General features: G+C 35.3%; 2 protein-coding genes across 2 annotated transcripts in view; both read left to right on the forward strand.

Annotated features, from left to right (window-relative positions):
* Window positions 1-3,332, forward strand: part of LOC122138430 (N-chimaerin-like) — a 35,988-nt gene extending 32,656 nt beyond the window's left edge. The window contains exon 7 of the mRNA XM_042730743.1: window positions 3,253-3,332. The gene's annotated coding sequence lies outside the window, so the exon portion shown is untranslated. The remainder of the gene's footprint in view (window positions 1-3,252) is intronic.
* Window positions 2,749-19,998, forward strand: part of LOC109083679 (N-chimaerin) — a 102,763-nt gene continuing 85,513 nt past the window's right edge. The window contains 1 exon segment of the mRNA XM_042730741.1: window positions 2,749-3,330. Within this exon segment, the coding sequence (XP_042586675.1) occupies window positions 3,079-3,330 (252 nt within the window). The 5' untranslated portion in view covers window positions 2,749-3,078.

A 19,998-nucleotide genomic window follows, 5' to 3' on the forward strand; every position in this document is an offset into this window, starting at 1 on the left:
TTGATTTTAAAATGAAAATAAAAGCATAATGTTGCATATGCATCTTAAACATGCAAGTTCACTTTTTATTTAGAAAGCAGGAAGACTAGATTTAGAAAGCGGGAAGATGTGCGTGCGTGTGTTTGTGTGTGAGAGAGAGAGAAGTTTGTGGTCAGTAAAATTTTGTTTGGAAATTTTTTTTTTTTTTTTTTTTAGCAAGAATGCATGAAATTGATTAAAAGCCATTTGATTTCCATTTTAAAAATCCTGTTCTTTTAAACTTTCTATTCATAAAAAATCCAGAGTGCAACGCATTGATAATAATCAGAAATGTTTCTTGAGCATCAAATCATATCAGAATGATTTCTGGAGGATCATGTGACACTGAAGACGGGAGTAATGATGCTGAAAATACAGCTTTGTTCACAGCAATAAATTACATTTTAAAATATATTAAAATAGAAAACTATTATTTTAAATTGTAATAATAAATCACAATATTAAAATTTTTACTGTGTTTTTTATTAAATAAAAGAGGCTTTTTACAAAAACGTTCAAAAAAATCTTACTGACCCCAAACTGTTGAACGGTACCTTATTTTACTTCAGATTTACCCCAAAACATTTGTAAACTAAGTGTGCATGTTCTGATTGACCGCTGAAGGTAAGTTTCGGGACAGACAGAAGTGACGGTGGCGGTAAGACAGGCGCGGTTGTGGACCGATGGCAGATATCAGCCAGTTAATCATCCTGGCCAATATATCAGTGTATCAGTGTATAATGTGCAGTATAATAATAGCACACAAACAGAGACAGTGTTTAGACATAATCTCTGTCTGATCTGTTTGGGAAAGTTCCAGAGTCATTTGGCTGATGCTGTCATTGTGATTTATGAAGGCAGATTGCAGTATCTGATCATATGTGTGTGTGTGTGTGTGTGTGTGTGTGTGTGTGTGTGTGTGTGTGTGTGTGATGGGGAGGAGAGACTCGTGAGTGTCTGTATGAAGCAGGAAGTTGATTTCATTACACACACGGTGAGCAGCTTCAGGCCCGGTGAATCCTCCTGTCCAATATAGAAATTCACTCCACTTTTTTCTGGTGTTTTATTAATGTTTTATGACAAACCCATTTCATTGAACAGTACATAAATACATGGGACTTAAAATATTGATTTGAGTTGAATTTCTTTTATTATGTGTGAAGGAAAATGTTCTCTCTCTTGTATAATTCATATCTCTTGGCGTTATAAAAGAGATATGAAACTAGCTGTGAAATAGTTAGGACATTGGTTACTGTGGGCAACGGTCAGGTTTGCGGAATTATACAGAAATATTTGACCACACAATTACTCAATTGAGCATTTACTGTCATGTATTCCAGAGAGCTGTGTGATAAGAGTGGATTAGTTCACAGTAAATGCTGCTCCACACAAACTCCATCAACATCTGTATAGAAAATACAAGATTAAGAGTTTAACATTTAAAAAAGAAGAAATGAAGATGTATATTGGTATTGGTAAGTATTATATATTGTAATTTTACAGTAGTAATAATAATAATAATAATATTCTTCTCCTAAGTCGTCGTCTTCGAATTATTATTATTATTATTTTTGAGTGTTCCATTTGTAATATTTAGTAATAGCCATGTTTATATTTGTATTTAATAATAAAATATATTATTATAAAAAAAAAAATATGTTTGAACGTTTGAAAATAAATCAAATAACTTTTTTTTTTAATTGAATAATTATTAGTATTGTAATCTTACACTTGCAATATAAAATAAAACATATTTTAATTAGTATATTTTTTATTAAATACTCGTTTCTGTACAAATAATAATTAAAATGAAAAAATAATTTTAAAAATATTATTGTTTGACATTTTTAAATAATTTAGGACAACAATAATTATCAGTAATGCAATTAAATGCAAAATTATATTATTTTTCCTAAACACTCTTTTTTTCATTTTACAGTCAAGTATTACTATAGTAATATTTCTTATTTTGTTCCCTCATTATTTATAAAAAAAAAATAATGCACTTTTCTATTTAATAATAATAGCTATTATTATTGTTGTTGATGTTTAATATTTAAATATTTTAAAATAAATTGACATCCATAAATATTAAAAATATTGACATTTTTATTTGTTATTATTTTATTTTTAATATTTATTTTATTATATTTTTTTTAGCATAATTGTGGAGCTTTAAAAATATTCGGCAAATTTGTAATTCTTTTAAAAGTTGCAATCGCAGTGTACAATTTTTTTTTTTTTTTTTTTTTTTATGATCATGAATTTTTTTTTTTTTTTACACCGTCAAATTGTGCAGTCCTCATACAGTGTGGGATGTGTTTATGGTGGACTGGTGTGGTGGCTTTGTGCTTTTATTAGAGGAGTATGAGCTCAGAGCTGATCCATGACTCATTCACCTCTCATTACCGACCCACTCCTTATCTCCCCCTACGCTCTCTCTCTCTCTCTCTCTCTCTCTCTCTCTCTCTCCAACTGAAATCTCTCTCTCTCTCTCTCTCTCTCTCTCTCTCTCTCTCTCTCTCCTCTCTCCTCTCTCGCTCTCTCCCTCTCCTCTCTCCTCTCTTCTCTCTTCTCTCTCTCTCTCTCTCTCCTCTCTCTCTCTCTCTCTCTCTCTCTCTCTGCCCACTCATGCGGTGGATTGGGGGATTGGTTGCTGTAGGGGCGGGGTGAGCTCTCTCACAGACTCTGCTGGGATTGGCTGATTGGAGCTGTGTAAATCAGTGTGACTGTGGTTGGGTTGTCCCCGTCGCCCCCCTCACTCTCTCTTTGAGGCAGCGTTCCAGAGAGGATATCTGCTGCTCGCAGGCAGGACCGGATTAACTCAACAACTCATCTCATCTGCATATAGATGCCCAGGGAGAACCAGGAGCAGGGGCTTCAGACACTCGCTGAAGAAACTCCGTTTGGACTAATTGGCCGTTCACATTGGTGATTTGTTTTGGCACCCTCAGATCTCTGGCTAAAGATGTAGAAGAGTCTGTTAGGGGATCTCGGAGTTGAGCTTAAGTTTTCTTTAGTCGGTGTGTTTGGTGTGGAGTCACTCCTCTAGTGTGCGAGATGCCGTCTCGCGAGTCCTATGTTCTCCGTAAGGAGGAGAAGTCTCTGGTGCACAAGGCCAAGGCAGAGGTCAAGGAGCAGGGGATGGTGGCCGCTGCTCTGGGGATGAAGATGAGTCCTCAGAAACCTCCGGCCACTCTCTGGCAACCTCTCAAACTCTTTGCTTATTCGCAGCTCACGTCGCTGGTCCGTCGAGCCACGCTGAAGGAGAGCGAATGGGCGCCCAAGTACGAGAAAGTCCACAACTTCAAGGTAAGGATCCACAAAGGCTCATGGCCTGCTTTAATGGGATTGTCTTACTAGAAATCATTATGTGTGCATAAAGTCTTGAAATAAGGAACATTGTCAAAAAAATTTTGTCAATTTGTTTGTCAGAATTGTCTGAAGAAGTTGATTTTTTTTTTGTTCTTGTTTCACGCATAAAGCTTATTGTAGTGAGTTTGATAATCTTGGTAATATTCCTTGGTATAATGTAAATAAAATTGGTAATATTATTATTTTTGGTCAATCAAAACATGTTTTCATTTTCATTTCAATTTGGCCTTAATTTTACCATGATTCATTGAAATGTTTTGTCAATTGTATGTTTTTTTGTTATTTTAATTGTCTTGAAAGAAGAAATGCTGCACAGTTTTGTCAAATTAACAAAACAAAATTAATTTAAAGTATGTTTAGTACAGGATTACTGGATTTCTTGTTTCATGCATAAATCTTGTGGAATTAATTTTGATTTGTGCTTAAACGAGCAAAAACTATTTGCTATTGGGATCAGAACAAATACATTTTGGAAATTTTTTGGTATATATCAAAACAATTTTTTTTGTAATATTATTATTTATGGTTTATCAATTTATTTTAATTTTTTGGCATAATGGTCTCACTTGCGTCTCAGTTTTACTATGATTCATTGAAATGTCGACAGTGTTGCGTTGTTTTTATTACTCACTTTCAGAGCGACTATGTCATAGCATGCTATGCAAATTCTCCCCAAATGTGATTTAAATACGTCCCGAAGGGTGTGTTGTTGCCGTGGCAGCGAGTGCAGGTTTCTGGAGACGTTGGAAGAGTTAAGATGCTGTAAGCCATGAGTCTGTTTAAGACGCGGTTATTTAGAGGCAGTTCAGCCAGGGGTTCTGAAAAACGAATCAAATAAAAACATCTTGTGTTTGCATGAGAGAGGAAGGGAGCGTGAGGGAGGTTGTTTGGGGTGACAGATGGGGAGATTAGGAACTGATAGAGGATTGTTCAAACATGACGACGTTTCCTCATTTGGCTTCTGTCATCAGCAGGTAGTGCCCCCCCCAGACCCCAGACCCCTCTCAGCTTCAGTTTGTCTGTAGAGTCAAACCCTCACAGACTGCTGACTCCACAAAGAGCTCTTTCTGCTGCTTGTTTTCTCTCATGGCTTCTGTTTTCTTCTTGTCGCCACATGGTAACTGATGCTCAGATACTGGATAGCGGCTGCTTTTGTCAGCAGTACAGTGAAAAAAAACTAAAGATTCAAGTTATTATCATTAGAAGCATAGAATCAGCAGTGTTTACACTGAACATTCATATACTAGATATGGTATACTGGCATTATGTACGGTCAGTAAGTCATTTAGCAAAATAAAAAATGGGGGTTATATGTGCATATAATATATCATTTTATTATAAATTTATATTTAGTTATATTATTTCTTATTTTATTACTTAAAAATAATAACAAATTAATTTTTTTTTTACTTTTTTTATAAATAGTATGTGTAAAACTATATATATAAAACACGGTGGGTGTATATAATATATAATTTTATTATTTCTGATTTTTGATTAATAAATAATCATATTAAAAACTGAAATTACAAAATTACAAATTTTATGAATTTAGAATGTTCTAAATATATGAATATATGGAATATATTAATACATTAAAATATTATATACACTGGCCGAAACCGATTAATTAACCGATAATTTTTAAAATGGATACTGAACAAAAACTAAAATAGTGCTTTATTAAAAAATGAAAAAAACACATTACTGAATCATACTAGTAGTAGTAATAATAATAATAGTAATAGTAAATGTTAAAAATTACCACAAAATCTGTTTTATTTTTCAAAAAAAAAAAAAAAAAAAAAAAAAAAAAAAAAAAAAAAAAAAAATTAAATTCGGTTTTATTTTTTTCCAAATTCCGTGTATTTCTTTTAGAATTTTTCTGGAATCATTTTTTTTTTCCATTTGAATTTTCTCCACTCTGTTTTAATAGTTAAAGTTTATTAATCAAAAAAGCAAGTCTAATTAATTAAAAACCATGAAACTTATACTTTTCACATCAATTTAATAAGTTTTACAAAAATTACATGTTTAGGGCCCTATGAAATTTTATTTTTTGTTACCATATTTTTTTTTTGTTACCAAATTCTGTGTTTTAGCATGTCTAATTATTTGAATCTTAATTTATTCTTTTTTTTTTTTCCTTAAAGAAGCCTTATGATTTTTTTCACCTCAAAAATTCTGTGTTGTGTATTAAAATTTTTCTGATTATCAAATGAAGGCATGGAACATTAATTTCATTTATCTTTTAATTACTGAAAATTAAGCATTTTTTTTTTTTTTTTTGGCAAACAAAGGGGATTTACTATTAAAATTAAAACATGGGAAGAAATGTTGTGTGATTATTCCTTAAAAAATAATGTTTGTTTAATTTTATTTTAGTAGTAGTAGTAGTAGTAGGCTATGTACATTCTACTGAAAAATAGACCAGTCTTTTGTTTTGACGGGTTGCCGTGAATACCTTTACAGTTCTGTTTATGTGATATGAGGCTAGTTTTACTCAAATCAAACGGTCAGAAGCTCATAAAAGCTCCTCAGAGCAGTTCTGGAGATGTTGTTCATGTGTTTACATCATCATTTAGAGAGACGACAGAAGCTGAAATCACCGCGAGCGTCACACGTGCTTCAGTATAAATGAAACCTCACGTCTGCGCCATTCATTAGAGTCACGCAGAACATGCAGGATTCATATTTAAATAGACTTTTAAGGCCTAATAGTAACAGATACTAGTCCATATCGCGCTTTAAGTTAAGTGTAATGACCTACTTTTGATTAATTAATTCAAAATTTGACCAATTCCGTGACATTCCGCGTTAAACTGTGAATTCTGTTTTTATGACTGGATTCCGCAATTCCGTCCGTGTTTTCCGCATCACGGAAATCACAGGGCACTACAATTATACCAGCACAATGTATACTCTCACACTTTAACTGCTTCTATTCTTGAACACTTTATGATTATCTAATCAAAAATAAAAGAGCAGCGCTGAGTCTAGGAGAACTCACCGGTATCACACACATGCGTTCAACTCGAGCAGCGGTCTAAAACAGGTTTATTATTCACTAAATGGACACAAGTTTACTTCAAGAGTGAACAATGAGACATAGATAAGTTTGACGTTCAGGTTAAAAAAAAACGGAGCAAACAGAAAGAAATATCTATATTATAGCTCTATAACTGAAGCATACAGACTTTATTAGAGCCACAGAAAAACAAACGTTCGATGACAAAATGCTCAATATACAATTTCATTATGTTTACCTTAACAACGATTCAGGGCAAATATAATGTAATTTAATGGAAAACATATGTGAATGGCGCTCCCTGTGGCGTGGCCCCGATTTTTCTGTCAGCTGCATTTAAACCGGGGTCTGAAGTTTATCGCTCTGTTTCAGCGTGTGCAGACTGTTCACTGTCTAAAACCAAATAGCATGTGCATGTTCAGTGTGATTTCAGCCACTAGAGGCCGCTCTAGCACTGTTATAATGAAAAAACAGACCCATTCTTCAGCCGCTTGAGCAACGGACGCAACCCATGTAGTAAACAAATCCGCATGGATTTTTGACGATATAACGAATGTTTCAGCAAATCCACCTAGCGGTTGCGGATTAATCGGCAAAAACGATACAGTGGTCGCCCTACTCTAGCTAAAATCCCCCAGCTCTGTAAAATATCCAATAATCCTCATGACCGTGCTAATTATGTAAATAGAGGCACTTATCATGTTAGTGTCAGTTTGATGTACAGTGTGATTCATCATATACTGTAAGACCCTGTTCTGCTGTTAGGGATAGTAAACGCTGCCAGTTCCTGCTACTAGACCTGAAGGGATCTCAGTGGGCCAGGCGGCCCGTACTTGGAAGGAGTGGAGCGCTTATAAGCGTCTTTCCTTTCCTTTTTTCTTCCCTTCTTTGCCGTTCTCTCTTTTCCTCTTTCTCTTTCTCTCTCTATTACATAGTTATTAGTTGGTTATTAAGTAGTGAGTACATACTTTTGACAACACATTTATGTATTTTGTATTTCCATCCATTTTGCAAACATTCATAAAGAAACTCCATAGGTTTGTATAAAAAGAAAGGTTCTTAGAAATGTGTTTTTTTTTTTTATTTTATATAAGTGATGCAAAAGAAATACAATTTTTTGGAACCTCAGAGATCCTTTCAGTGAACAGTTCTTAAAAGAACCATTATTTTCTTAGTGTGAAGACATTTTTTAATGATCATAGAGAACATTTTCTACTCTAAAAAATGTTTGAGGAATAGGAAAGGTTCCAATAAATGTTAAAGGGTTCTTCATGTAATAATCTAAAGAACCACTCTAAAGACAGATTTTGGGTTCCATGAATGTTAACAGTCATGCATAGAACAACACTAGGGGGGCCAATGCATGGAAGCGATTTCAAAAAGGAAACAATTAAGAAAACAATTCCTGAAATCAATTGAAATGATGGCATGAAAAACAAAATCTAAAAGTGGGGGGTTCTCCGTGATTATTTTTTTTTCACAAAAAAAAAAAGGGGTGCACAATGATAACACCCTTGTGTTTATAAAACGTATCGAATTTGTGTGTCATTTAAAGGCTACTTAAATTACCACCCGCCCTAAAACCCACCCTTGAAATGCTTTATAGCTTCTTCTGATGACATTAGGATAGGTTTGGGGTTTTGTAGGGTTTGAAGTGGAGGATTCCTGCATATTATCTCAGCTGTGGAGCTCGTGCAGAGTTTGATGGCGTGTGTGTATTCACACACACGATAAGAGACTCACGCCAGGTCAGTGTGTTGCTCTGGCTGATGTGCATGTGCAATGCTTATTAGCCTGTGGACAGGCAGCACTAGACTGGCAAGAAACCAAAAGAGAGCGCTGAAATGACGAAAACATTACGATGATAACAGACAGGACTAAGAACCGTTTTATTCCGTATTGAGAGGATTTTTTATTTTTATTTCAAAAGAATATCCCTCCACTTTCAGCCATTTGAAATGTATACCATTTTATTTTATGCCATGCAATATTTTTTTTTTTTGTGCACAAAACCAGGATTTTTGTAAATACATATTAGGAGTTCTAATTATCTGTTTAACTCAGGGTTTTTTCTTTGTGGTTGGTTGTTTGTGTTTTAATGCTTGATTTATAGGATAATTGTGAGCGGAACACGTATGTTTTCATGAACTGGCGTCATAAATAATGCATGGGACTATTTTGGAAAGCAGCTCGTTCAAAATCCCTTACGCTGAGACACTTTTACGCTATTTGTATCCACCTCTTTTACCCCTCTACCCACATCCCTCCCTCGCTCTCTCTATCTCCTCTCTTCTATCTCTCTTCATTCTCTCTCTTTCTTCGTCTCTCCATTCTGTGATGCCAGGAAGAATCTAGGGCAATGAAATCTCATTGATGTAGAGATTTGCATTCAGCGTTGTGATCAGACATCTTTCTTTATTTGCTTTTCGTCTGTGAGAGCGAGACTCCGAGCTATTGTTTTGGGTGTCTGCCAGCGTGCCAGCCCCAGTGCCCGGGCATGTTGTGCCACATTGCCTCATGGAGGATAAAGCGCTCCCCCTCCCCTCGGCCCAGTCCATCATGGCAGAGACTGAAAACAAAGCTGGCACGTCTTTATAATGAGAAGAGGGGCTGAGAGCTCACAACCAGCTCCACTTTACACACACAGACACACACACGCATTAAAATTCAGGGCTCGTCGCAGCGCTGGGTCACACGGTGAGTGTGAGAGGGAATTTCAGGATACAGGAACCGCTTAAAACATTCTCACAATGGAAGAAGACGTCTGAGTTTAGCTCAAGATATTTGCTTCTACAATGCCTTTGGGTAACACTTTAACTAAAGCCTGCATTTATAATGTGTTATGGATGCTTCTAATTAATTAGAACCTAGGCATAATGCTTTACGCTTTGTAGTGCATTAATTCTTTTTTGTGCACAATTTTTTCATGCATAGGCAAGTACCAAGTAACTGTGCCTTTGCATGATAACACCAGATAAATGCATTACATTGGCATATCTATGTTGTAACTGTGGTTTAAGCAGAATAATTGACTCTGGACCATTGAATTATTGAAAGGAATGTGCATGCAAAGGATGCATTGTGCATTAATTTTCAATAATTCGATGGAACAGAGTCATTTACAGCTGATTATTAGGTGTCTTCTAGGTAATGTGAATGCATTATAATGCAAACTAAAACCATAGAAAAAATGTTTTATTTACAAAATAAAAATGTATAACATTTATAAAATAAAATAAACATTAACTAATATAATAAAATAAAATCCTTTCTTTATTTGACTTGTTTTAGTTTAATTTTATTTCAGCTGGCTGCCAAGACAACATATCTCATAAAATAAAGTTTAAGTTGTAATATAAGTAATAAAACAGTAAACCTAATACCTAAATTATATAGACAGGCTAGACTACTAGTCTATATAGGTAACAATAAAAACTAAACTAATTACAAAACTAAACTCTGAATAGTATATCAGTGATACTAAAATAGACTGACTTAATATCATTATATTGGAATTTTATATACTGCCTTCAAATAAACCCATTTTTCATCTAATAGCATTGATAAAGACAACTTTTTGGCTATTTAACGTCCTAAGGCTTAAACATACCACGCATGCAGCAGTCATCTTAGACGGAGATGTGTTCTGTATGGTGAGTGGCCGGATATGGATCTATTCCACATGTGGGCCGGGGGTCACCTCTACGACACTTTGCTGTGAACAAGGGCTCGACGGCTAACCGAGCGAACTAAATTGAATGCATTTGAGAGGTGTGTCCTATATTAGCGCCTGTCTCCTCAGCTTATCGCAAACTAGGCTCTTCTTTTTCAAAAAATAATTACAGTTCTGCAGGGGCTTAAGTCTCAGGGCTGACAGAGGTAGCTCAAGGGGCCGCTGTTTAATCCCATGCCGCCAGAACTCTTTACAATAAGTGTCCTTGAATAAGTCGAGTATTTGCCATTCAGTGGTTTAGATTGGATTCATTCTAATTCCAGGAGTTGGACGGGGGAGGAGGGCTATTGTATGCGTTTTGTTTTGAGATAGAAAAAAAAAAGTGAAGCAAATCAGTAAGCCAGCTACGAATTAAAATTTGAGGTCAAAGGAATGTCAAATTCCTTTTTTTACCTCCATCTTAAGCTCTTTATGACCTTTAAAATGGCATTCTTACAGACAAACAACATCAATCTTTTATCTTCCAAAAAAATTATTAATTATAATAATTCGTCTAAAAAAGATGAAATGAAAGCAGTTCTAAAAATATTTTGAGGAGAAGGGAAAAAAAAAAAAAGTCTAGACAAAAAACTTTCTAGAAAATATCCCCAAATTTGAATTTTATAAAATAAAAATCATATTCAGATTTGTACAACCATGTAAATAATGCTTTTTGCAGCACCTTGACAAAATATTTTTTTATTATTATTCTTTTCATGTAAAGATGTGTACAGTAAAATTCATGAAGGAAGGTGTAACTTGCCATTTTAAGAATCATTAGATCCAACAACAGAGTATAAGTATGCATATTATATTTCTAAGAAAGTGGCACATGCTTTTAAGACAGATTTTTGTTAATGTAACTCGCTCTTAGTAGATGTCCAAAGGATGGTTGGTGATTCAGATACCATGACCGTCAGAGACGCAGACGTTTTGGCTCATTTATTGCAGGAACTGAGGTAATGCTGAAGCCCGGACTCGACAGTCACTGCCACTCCAGCTTTATGTTTGACGTCAGATCTGAAGAGCTCCGTTATCTCTCATCTTCTCTCAGGTCACGGTGTTTTCAGTGTGACTCACTGAGGTCCCTGCCTGTGCCCGGAGCGCTGCAGTCTTCTATTCGTCTGCTTCTTGTCCCGTTTCTCTGCGTCTTCCTATTTTTTTTTTTTTGTTTTCTGTCTCTGGTTAACTGCTTTTGAAGCAGCCTGCCATGTCAGCTTAGGCCCACATTATATATTTAATCAGCTCATGTGCCTAATTTGCCACTATGTTGTGCAAGTAGTGTGTGTATGGCATGAGGCATGGGTGATATGTGCAGTGGGGGCTTGGTTAGTTTTTGCTTTGGAAAAGAACAAATTTAAAGCATTTCTATTATTCATTATTATTTTATTTTTATTTTTTACCCTTTTTTGTTGTGCGTTTGAACTATTGTTGATTTTTCTGGTAAAATGTGGAAACACTATCAAAATATTGTGCCCCTTGGTTGCTAGTTAGTAGGTTTAGTTAGTTGTTGATTTGGTTTTTAAGGTTATTTTGTTATTTATCTATTATATATTATATATATATATATCGATATATATACTATTATATATAGATATATTAAGATATATATATATAGCATATATAAAACATGCAACATTGGGCTAAACCAGAGTAGCAGGGAGTTTCATATGTTTGTCCCACAATTGAGAGACAGGGATGAGAAAAACAGGGGTTTTTTAGTCATTAAATGAGAAAACAAAACTAATTTTTCATAAAAAAAGTATGATTATACAGCTCTTTTGTAAGATTTATCATTCTTCCGTAAAATGTTAAGGACAATTATCTGGCATAAATTGTTACATTTTATGCAAATTGTAAGGAGTTTACATTTCTGCCCTGTTGTGTGATGGATCAGCCTTTTTAGTTGACGTTTTAACTTTCTTTTTTTACAGGCAAACCACTACATTAAAGAATTTCTTAAAAGTTATTTATATGTAATTTGTTGTTTTGTGTTTGTTTTTTGTTTGGTATGATTTTTATTTTAGAGGAAAATGCGGTATTTGGTGCAGTGTTTTATAAATAAAGAGACACCAAAACGTAAATTTCTGCCATTATTTTCTTTGTTTTAAGATTTTTTTTTTTTAGACTAGCTGATAGCTTACAGTGTCAGGAGTGAAAGGAAAGGTCCAACTTCTTCATAGGGTGCAAACAGTTGGAAAATGTACAGTAAACTTTGGGGAAAAAAATCAGATATTTGGACAAACTGTTCCAGGAATTTTTTGGAATCTTTGGGGACCTTTTTTCCACGGAAATTTTCCCCACCCTTGCAACACCTCACTTCTTAATAATTTCTTGTTTCTATCGTCCACAAAGGAAGAAAGTCATATATGCTTTGGAAACAACATGAGGTGTAAATGGAGACACAATTTTTTTATTTGTGGGCCTTTACAGAACCATCCCCTTAATTAGCTAGTGGGTATTGATTTTTTTCACAGGTTCGCCGCGAGTACTTTTGCAGGGTTTTATGCAGGCTATTAAGTCGCCAGAAAAGGTCATTGCATATTATAAGGCACCCTGTATTCTGGCAAGTTCTGTCATAGCAAGGCTGACACATTGAGATCAGTCAGCCAATCGGCAAGCGCTTGTCATCGTGATCAGAAGGTCAGGAGAGGCACTGATTAAGCAGAATGAAAAGCTCAGCTGCGGCGACTCTAATTAACTGACGCACATCCGCCCAATCAGGATCGATAATACATACAACATACTTATCAGAGATTTACGATGATTTCGCCATGGTTTGACAGGAATGATGAAATGAAGTATAGGCTGGGGTTGCTATGGATCAGCGAAGTCGTGTTTGTTGTTGCTGTGTTCTCAGACCTGTGGGTTGAATGTCATAAGCAGTGCTCTAAGATGGTTGCCCACGACTGCAAAACGGACCTGAAGCACGTGAAGAAACGGTGACAGCTGTGACCTCACCACACGGTCAAGGATCATACCGCTACAGACCCATGGTGGTGGATGTGCTAAGATGAGATCGAAGCACGAGGTGACCTGAACCATGACCTTGCTTACGCGAACAAAGTGCAGATTAGAATGTTGTAGATTGTCGTAAAATGTGTTGTGTTGGTGGTTGTACACGGTCAGTGATATGTTCACATTATCTTGGTTGGGTTTTGTTTTTGTTTGTTTTATTTTCACAACATGTGAAAGAATAGTTTTTTTTGTTGGTTTATGTTCAACCCATTAAAAAAAAAAATGTTTTTTTTGTAATGTAATTTTGTGTGTGTGTGTGTGCTGTGTTTGATCTTTTGCTTTCACAAGATCCGATTGCTAATAAAAATCAAAACAGCTTTTAATATGATAGCAAGAGTTATGACCACAGGTTGGTCATTGTTATTTGTTGTGTTTTAGTGTTTTGTTCTGTTTTCACAAGGATATCTTGTGTTTTTCTAATACTACCAAAATCTTTAGTTTAACAACTGGTCAAAATATTAAAGCTCGTGAAGGCTACACATTATCACCTCGCTTTTTATTGCATTGGAGAGCGCGGCGAAGCATTGTTTGTTGTGCTGATAACACCATTCTTAAACCGTTTCGTCCTCAGGTTTGAACGGAGGGGTTCTCGATCGAATTTATGAGTAATGGTGCGTAATGATGAATCTTCTGGCTTCCGTTGACTTACGTGAGATGTGAATGTTATCGTTTCGAACCGATCGTGAGGTGGAGGTTTGTTGAGGGGTACAGTACTGATCCATCCAACCCCACATCCGACACCCCAAACGCAACCGCTCATATCTGTGCGTGTGTAATCTGATGAAATCGCCATTAACAGTCATGGGGTCTACCACGCTGGACTTTTTAGGAAGTCACACTCTTGCTACTTGTGTATCGCGACGTGCTATAAAACACGAGTGGGAGAAGTTTAAGCGATGGCACATTTGTAGGAGAAGGATTGTTGCCCATCTGCTGGTCTTGCAGATGCATTACTGTCTATCATTCACAAATGACTCTCCATGTACACGCATAATGAGGCTATGAACCTGCTAGGAGGCAGCAAAAATGATGATCTTATACAGGTGTCTACTGGACGCTGGCGAAACCGAGACAAGCGGTGTGTAGGGCTTGTGCCATTAGCAGTTGTCAAGCACGAGTCTTTGAGCAGTGTCTGACCAGAACGCAGCGTCAAGTTGTGTTCTATTTCTTTATTTGATCCATCAGGGTAATTTTTCACAAATAATTTTCAGTATTTACTATTTTTACTTTATTCCATTTTTGTTTTGTTCTGAAATAAAGCTCAGATAAAAATATTAATATAAAGATAGATGGACAACCTGCATACTAAAATAAACATTTTTTAAAGTTAAAAAAATAATAATTAAAAGTAACAACCGTAACTATAAATAAATGATTAAGCTTATACAAATAAAAGTTAAAAGAAACGGAAAAAATTCAGGAATGTTATAAATCTTGAATATGAACACGACCAGTCCAAAATTCTGAATATTCAGATTTTTTACATTTTATTTGTTTTGGTTGCGGAAAGAGTGCCTGCACTCTCACAGACTGCATTATATTGTGCTGTACACCGGATAATCACATCAACATAAGTTATGGGTTTACATAATATACTGTCTGTGGTTGGTACTTATTAGGTGTAGTTTAAAAAAAACAACAACATGTATATATTTAAGAAACAAGCCTTAAGTTATATATACAACATAGTTAATACGTAATATAAATTAAATGACATTATTTAGAATATTTGTTAAACATTACATACCCGTATGTGTGTCATTTTATATATACCTAATAATATTACATACAATAACTATATTATTGTAGATAACTTTTATTTGGAAGCGATTAATTGTCAAGTTCATCATTAGCGGGGAGCACTAAATTAATCCGTCAAAATAGAGTAAAAAAACACGTATATAAAATCGTACAATTCGTTTTCTATTGTAAAAATATTAATTAAAAGGTATTTTATTCCTATGAGGAAAAGATGAATTCCACTTTAGGACCATTTACACAAAAATACTAAGCAACACAACTGGTTTTTTTTTAAAACTGGTTTAATATAAGAAAGTTTCTTGAGCAGCAAATCAGCATATTAGAATGAATTTCTGAAGATCAGTGACACCAAGAAAAAGATTTTGAGTAAACATGCTGAAAAATATCAGATTTGCATACTAGGAATAAATTGAGTTTCATGTGTATTAAAATAGGAAAATAAAGTTTTTATATTGTAATAATCTTTCACAATTTTACTATAATTGATACATTTACTTATATCAAAAACACATGCCGCCTTGGTGTACATAAAAAAACCTATTTTAACGAGAAATATTAATGACTCCAAACTGGTTTTACTATAAATGCACTACTGACTAAGTAATACTTGAAGCTGGCAAACTACAGAAGCATAAAACACCTACAAACACCTTGCCCCATGCGCTCCCCACAGTCGCAGAAGTATTCTCACAAGCTCAGGAAAAGATAAAGTTAGATAACATGTCTTCATGCTCGGTCCCCGGAGCCAAACACAGACCCGGCTGTCTGTGTGAATGAGTGCAGTTCACCATCGAATTTCTTCCTAGCAGCAGTACAGGAGCCCAGGGTAAATGTGTACCTTTGATGTAAATGTGTTCAGGTGGAGAGAAACAGACATCATCCGTCAACGTATCCATGAGACATCAAAGTCATCACAGGTGCCTCTTCAAACCGCTACATACTAGGGACCATGCGATACACGTCATCACGTATGAGGCATATCCAGCTTCAGCGGGCCGCAAGTGCAGTCCAAAGCGCCACGCTTCTCCGTTAGACATTGTGTCCTTGCCCATATTCAACTTCCTTTTTATGTAATAAAAAAGCAGGAAATTCTCAAAAGTAAGAGATGTCTTGCTCTGCTGTGCACACAGAACAGCAATGAATTATTTGTATATATGCAGCAGACATAGCAAAACTATCGAGCTGTAAAAGACGGCTGGATGAGACCATGGACAGAATTGCAAAGAAACCTTTTTTTGTTTTCTGTTTTTTTTTTTTTTTTTTTTTTTTTTTTTTTTTTTAATTTTCATGTTTGTACAATGTTTGTTCTTTGAACATCAAAAAACACAATCAGAGTTTAAACTTCAAATTGTCCAAATTTTGTTACGGGGTTTAAAAAGAAAACACACAGACCTCAAATGTAGTATATAAACAGAAAATAATATCAGTGTTGATATCCGGAAGTCTTGCAGCCTGCAGATCTGTGTCGAGAGAGAGGAGATTTTTGACCGGTTTTGTTTGTTTGTTTGTGTGTGTCAGAGATGACAAGACCCGATGAGAGTTTGGAGATCTGCATGAAGCTCCTGAAGCAGATGCCTCCGCCTCCTGTGCTGAAACACTGCACGACTTATCTCATGGCACATTTAAGAGGTGGAAATGTATCCGATACTCAACCTTCTGTAATAAAATTCAATGAACATTCGTCAGATTCGTTGTCGCTATGCCACGTTCTTTTTTCCTGGAGATTATATTACAAATTCCTTAACAGTAAAATAATTTTGCTGAGGACCTGAACAAAACTTTATTGTAAATACTGCATATGTACCCATTATCATAAGGTTATATTCCATTGAAAACGTAACAAAATGTGTTTTAACTATGAGCCAATATCACTCGAACGTCACCTTAGAACCAGTACGACAGGAACGTTTGAGCTGCTCATTAAAAGCTTATTGTATTATTAATTAAAAGCTCACGTATTTATGTAGAATATTGGAGAGAGAGATTGAGACTGAGCGAGGTGATATTACTTGCATCTGATATCAGCATTCATTCTTCAGCCTCAATTTACATTAAACACTAATACCCTTAGTTTGAATTTCCGCTGAGGAGGAACGCATATCTTGTCGTACTGTCCATGTAATCTAAAAGGGGTGATTTCCAATGCCAGCACTTGCTCATGATTTGTTAACTGTTCAGTTACAAGCTGTTATTCAAGTAAAAATAAATTCCATTTCCAGTCGTCTTTAACATTTTCAAAAGTCTTTACCGCTGACTCGCTAAAGAGTCCCAATTGTCGCCATCTTCCGCAAATTTTAAATAGACATTATCTGCATTACAAAACGTTATTTTTGAAAGTCTAAACAAGTATGGTTCTCGCCTAAAAAAATCCTTTAAAAACTATATTCCGTGACAAAAAAAGTGGTATTTTAAATTGTAGTCGGATGGGCATACGCCCCAGAAACGCGCTGTGGAAAATACAGGGAGGGGAGTGATACAAACAGTGAAAGGGTGTTCCTGTGGCACTATTCTCATGATTTATCAAACAATCAGGTCTGATGAACCAGAAGAACAAACTGTTGTATAAATCTGTCTAACCACATATTGACTAACCACAGTATAATACCAGGCTGGTAAATCAGAGACATGTTAATTTCAGGCAAGTCGCCTTTTCAGTTAACCCAAGTAGCTTTCCACAAGCTGAGGAGGTAATCACCTTAATATATAACTACATAGTACCTAACACCGGGAGGGAAGTACTAATTATAATTACATGAGTACTAAAGCTGGGAGGGAAACTAATATATAATACATAGTACCTAACGAGGAGGGTGAATACTAAATTATAAATACATAGTACCTACAACTGCGGAGAGTCGAATACAATTGATATCCCTAGTACCTAAGCTGAGGAGGTCGACCGTTCGGGAATAATCACATATGTACATACATAGTACCTAAGATTTGCAGGAGGTGTACTACTATTATACATAGAGTCCATTTAAGTGAGGACTTGTGTAATACAATAAACTATCATAGTACCTCCAAGGTGAGGAGCGGTGACTAACGAATAGTATAATACATAGTCCACCTGCAAGCTGAGGAGCCGTGCATACCCATATTAGAATACCTCCGGTACTCACGCTGAGGACCGGTGACAAACTAATATCTAATACATAGTCCCTAGCTGAGGAGGTGTAATACTCATATATAATATCTAGTAACTAAGCTAGGGGGGGGGTGGAACACTATAATAATATAATACATAGTACCTAACTTGACGGATTCCCCCTCTCGCGTTAAATACTAGCATAATAATACATAGTACTAGCTGAGGAGGGGAATTACTAATATAATTAATACATAGCCTCAGCTGAGGGGGGTGACTATACCTAATATAAATACATAGTCCCTAGTGAGGAGGTGAATACTAATATATAATACATAGTACTTAAGCTGAGGAGTTGAATACTAATATATTAATACATAGTACCTAAGCCGAGGAGGTGAATAGCTCAATATACAATATACAGTACCTAAGCTGGAGTGGAGGTGAATACTAATATATACATACATAGTCCCTAAAACTTTATATGGGAATACTAATATATAATACATAGTACCTAAGCTGATGAGGTGAATACTAATAATAATACTACATAGTACCTAAGCTGAGGAGGTGAATACTATATATTCTAATACATAGTACCTAAGCTGAGGAGGGTGAATACTACTATATATACATAGTACCTAAGCTGAGGACGGTGGTGTGAATAACTAATATATAATACATAGTACCTAAGCTGAGGAGGGGCAATACTAATTCTAAATACTAGTCCTAGCTGCGGAGGTGAATACTATATTAATAATAGTAACCCTAAGATGAGGAGGGGTGAATACTAAATATATACCTAGTACCTAAGTGACGGAGGTGAAGTACTATATATAATACATAGTACAAGCTGAGGAGGTGAATACTATAGATAAATACATAGTCACCTACGCGGAGGGGGTAAATACTAATATATAATACATAGTACCTAAGCTAACCGATATAATAAATCGTACCTAAGATGAGGTGATATCTATTTATACTAATATATAAATAAATATTATGACATATAGCTAGGAGGTGAATACTAATATATAATACATAGTAAACAAAACACAATACCTAAGCTTGAGGAGGTGAATATAATATATAAACAGAGTACCTAAGAGGGGCGTGAAATACTAATAGTAGAATAACATTAGGCCCTAAGCTGATGGTCGGGAATACTAATAATATAATACATAGTACCTAAACTGAGGAGCGTAAATAGCTAATATATAATACATAGTACCTAAGCTGAGGAGGTGGGAGGTGAATACTAATATAATAATACATACGTACCTAAGCTGAGGAGGCGGAATACAAAATAGATAAACATAGTACCTAAAATGAGGAGGTGAAATACTAATATAAACCACAGCAGTACCTAAGCTGAGGAGGTGAATACTCAATATATAATAAATCGATTACCTAGTGAGGAGGGGAATACTAATATAATAATACATATAACCTAAAGCTGAGGAAGCTGAATACTAATAATAATACATAGTACCCTAAGCTGAGGGGGGTAAATACTAATATATAATACATAGTACCTAAAGATGAGGAGGTGAATACTAACATATAATACATAGTACCTAAGCTGAGGAGGTGAATACCATAATAATACATAGTTACCTAAGCTGAGGAGGTAAAATACTAATATATAATACATAGTACCTAAGCTGAGGAGGTGAATACTAATTTTAATACATAGTACCTAACTGGGAGGGGGGCTTATATTAATGACCTAAACTAGGAGGTGAACTATTTATCTGTACCCAAGCGAGGGGAAAAACTTTTTATAACTAGTACCCAAGCTAGGGTTTCTTTTTTTAAAAGAAAAAGGGGTTAAAATAATAAATTAAAAAAATACCCAAATGGGGGGTAATACTAATTAAAAACATAGTACCTAAACTGAGGGGGGGGATCTAATAAAAACCTTGGGCCTAGCTGAGGGTAAAATAATATAAAACAATCCTAAACCGAGGAGGGGAAACTAATTAAAAATTACCA

The sequence above is a fragment of the Cyprinus carpio genome, chromosome B9 (genome assembly GCF_018340385.1).
Source record: "Cyprinus carpio isolate SPL01 chromosome B9, ASM1834038v1, whole genome shotgun sequence".
NCBI classification, from domain to species: domain Eukaryota; kingdom Metazoa; phylum Chordata; class Actinopteri; order Cypriniformes; family Cyprinidae; genus Cyprinus; species Cyprinus carpio.